Genomic DNA, 3,504 nt, shown 5'->3' with positions numbered 1-3,504 from the left:
ATTGGCACGGGAAGAAAGTGTTAAGAGTTATATTTATGATGCCCTTTGACTTTCTGTATTTTGTCCTTTGGCCTCCCTTATGTACTTGTATATATGATGGCTTTGGCCTCGAGATAGTACATTAGTACTGAGTTGCATATTTATAACATGGTATTAGAGCTTAGGTTCTTTTTTAGTACGCGCAACTCGCGCTTGATCCTCTACTCGCGCCGCCGTGATCTCCTAGTCGGCTGTCGCTGTTTCACCACCGCTCCGATCCATCCACCTCTTCCCGATTCGAGCTGCTCCTGTCGCTGCTGGTCTCCACTCCTCTGGATTGAGTTCACTTCGCTGGACTGAGTCGCCCGCCCTGGTAAACTCCTCTGATTGAGTCGTACTTCTTCCGCTGCCCCGCGATCTTCTTCGGCGGCCCCGTTTCCTCCAAGACAGGCCGCCGCTGCCCCGCCTTCTCCAGGCTAGGCCGCCGCCGCCCCGCCTCCTCTAGGCCACGCCGCCGCGCCGCCTCCTCTAGGTCACACCGCCGCATAGCATAGAAGTTGAGTAAAGGTGGGGAAATAACTAGACCGATACACATAAACGATTTCTGTCAACCTCGCCCTTGCCGTCGTCAGAGACGAACATGAAGGCCGGCGAAATCCATGGCGAGTCTGGCACCATTCTCCTCTCGGTTTCAGTACAGGTTCCAAGGGGAAGAGGTATCACATTGACTTGAATCGAAGTCGGGTTATACAAGAAAAACGAAAGATATACAAGCGCATCAATGCAATTTATATGCACACACAGGGGTGGAGCCACTCGCTTATTAGATACTACAGAGGATATGGCAGTACTTCAACATAGGAAATGAACAAAGGCGTTGGAAGTGGAGTGCTTGTGCGTGTGTCTGAGAACTTGAGCAAATGACCCATACTATTGATAATTTTTGTCCTCCATCGTGCCTCTAAGGAGGCTATCCAGTAGTTTCGAGAAGGCTGTTGATAGGTTTGGCCTTTCTGGAACGGGGCTAGTGTGAAACATTCCACCCGGAGAATTGGCCGCAATTGAGTGAAGAACCTATAGCATATATACAATACATAGGAATAAATTAAACATATTCATAAGGCGGTCATTATTTAGACGGATCAACTCTGAGTGGATACATACATGGTTATATTCGTCCCCGCCGAGGGTAAATGTGTGGACAGGCACTCTGGAAACAAAATCCTCGGTTCCATCAAAGAAATCTCCCTTGTTTATCAACCCATCAGAGAAGAACAAGATGATGCCATTGTGGTGACCACGATTATTAATCATTTTATGTGCCTCAATAAGGCCTGATGCCATATGTTTATTGCAAGCAATCCTACGCCAAGCGAATCCCGTGTAACCAGTTTCCTTTGTCTCAGCTGAGTCAACTACTTTCATGTCTGACGTGTAGGTGTTAGCGGTTGACATGACGTAAATATAACCCATGCAACTGTGAGGCAAGTTGGCTAGCTTCTCTTGCACCAACCAAAAGATCCCATTATCCACCGTGTACCAGGCTGGGGTTGAGTCTGTGCAATCAAAGGCGTACACAATCACCACATCCAGTGGCTTCCTTCCTGCAAACCAGTATGGACAATTCGTCACTCAAGCATCCCACTATGCATGTGCTTGATGATCACTTCTAGACTCATATTCGATTAGATGTTGTGATTTATATATACCTGAAATGGAACTAAGAGGCATCTCATCATCCTTCGGGGTAGTGCCAAGGAGGCTATCCAGTAGTTTTGAGAAGGGTGTTGATAGATTTGGCCTTTCTGGAACGGTGTTGCTGTGAAACTTCCCACCTGGAGAATTGGTCGCAATGGAGTGGAGGACCTAGCTTGTATACAACACATAGGAATGAATTAAACTAATTCATGAGGCGATCACCATTTAGATGGATGAACTCTGATTTGATACATACATGGTTATATGCGTCCCCGCCCAGGGTAAATGTGTGGACAGGAACTTTGGAGACAAAGTTCTATGTTCCATCAAAAAAGTCCCCATTGTTTATTAACCCATCAGAGAAGAACAAGATGATGCCGTTGTGGTGGCCACGATTGCTGATCATTTTATGCGCCTCAGCAAGGCCTGATGCCATATTTTTACTGCAGGTCATCCTGCGCCAAGCGAATCCCGTGTAGCCAGTTTGCTTTGTCTCAGCTGAGTCAACTACTTTCATATCCGATGTGTATGTGTTAGGCGTTGACATGACGTAAATATAGCCCATGCAACTATCATGCAAGTTGGTTAGCTTCTCTTGCACCAACCAAAAGATCCCATTATCCACTGTGTACCAGGCTGGGGTTGAGTCAGTACAATCAAAGGCATACACAATCACCACATCCAGTGCCCCCCTTCCTACAAACCAGTATAGACAAGGAACTCATTCACACATGTTCCTGTTATTCAATCATTAGTTAATTTTATTGGATGACATCATATACCTGAAATGGCAGTGGAAATCTTGTCTGGAATAGGGAGGCAAGAATTCACCGTGAGGGCATGGAGATCCTGAAATATACACAAGAATATAAGACATAGGAAGAAACTAATTAATTAGCTCATAGAACATTTGACTGGAGCACATATAAAAATCGTTTAAACCTTTTTTTCTCCTCTTGAGTCTCATGGGATCTACTTGAGACTCGAGACACGAGATATACTTGCATTCTCGAAGCACGTACGTGCCCACTATCCTGCCTCGAAAATGCTACTCTATGACCACCATGTATAAAGTGTAGGAGCCCGGGAAATACACTTTGATTCTTGGTTGTATATGCACCCTATATGGGTTTTTTCTTTTAATATTTTAACAAAAAGTCAAAATAGGTAAGAACTATTTTGACAAAACACTTGACTTACTTTTGCACTAGTATATAAATCTCGACGAAAAAAAACAAAAGTTGACCTCACAGCAAAAAAGACAAAATTTATTTGCTATTATAGGTCACTATTCACAGTATTTTAGCCAAATATTTGTCTTTTTTGAAATGAAGTCAAAGGGATATTTTTTTTGTAGATTTTTTTTCTCACGAGTACAATAGAAGGTCAAGTTTATTTCAAAAATATTTTCAGGAATTTTCGACTTTTTATTGAATTACTAATTTTTTTCCCATATAGGGTGCATATGTCCCCATAGACCAAAAGTTCCCCTCCGTAGGAGCCCTTCTTACCGAAGATCCGATAATGTTTATATTACAGTAAAAGCACATCAACACTATGATCAGTTTTTTAGGGAAATATGATGATCAGTTGGGTACCAAGTTCTAGCTGATGTCCATAATCATTTAATAAAAGTGGGCCTTGGGCTATAATTCCCATAACAGTTTATTTATAAATTTCTAACAGTTACAAACCTAGATAAGATAGTCCTTTTAGAGGTTGAAGCTTACGGTACTCACAACCATTTATTTAAAAGTATTTTAGTGAAGTCATTTATCCCAATATTAATATACTTTTTCAAGCGGGCATGTAATTGATGCCCCAAAT

At 42.7% G+C, this 3,504-nt stretch overlaps 1 protein-coding gene across 2 annotated transcripts in view; it reads right to left on the bottom strand.

Moving 5' to 3' along the window:
- Positions 1 to 680: 680 nt before the first annotated feature.
- The window catches only part of LOC123159392 (putative receptor-like protein kinase At4g00960), a 10,592-nt gene continuing 7,768 nt past the window's right edge, over positions 681 to 3,504 (bottom strand). The window contains exons 7-11 of one of the 2 annotated variants that reach the window (XM_044577218.1): positions 2,460 to 2,526; positions 1,934 to 2,373; positions 1,689 to 1,849; positions 1,144 to 1,583; positions 681 to 1,053 (exon numbers count right to left, since the gene is read on the bottom strand). In XM_044577218.1, coding sequence (XP_044433153.1) covers positions 1,994 to 2,373; positions 2,460 to 2,526 — 447 coding nt within the window. In that variant the 3' untranslated portion in view covers positions 681 to 1,053; positions 1,144 to 1,583; positions 1,689 to 1,849; positions 1,934 to 1,993. The remainder of the gene's footprint in view (positions 1,054 to 1,143; positions 1,584 to 1,688; positions 1,850 to 1,933; positions 2,374 to 2,459; positions 2,527 to 3,504) is intronic. The other variant, XM_044577217.1, reaches the window with a different exon arrangement.

The sequence above is a fragment of the Triticum aestivum genome, chromosome 7B, assembly GCF_018294505.1.
Source record: "Triticum aestivum cultivar Chinese Spring chromosome 7B, IWGSC CS RefSeq v2.1, whole genome shotgun sequence".
Classification (NCBI taxonomy): domain Eukaryota; kingdom Viridiplantae; phylum Streptophyta; class Magnoliopsida; order Poales; family Poaceae; genus Triticum; species Triticum aestivum.
This window is presented reverse-complemented; position numbering and strand designations above follow the sequence as displayed.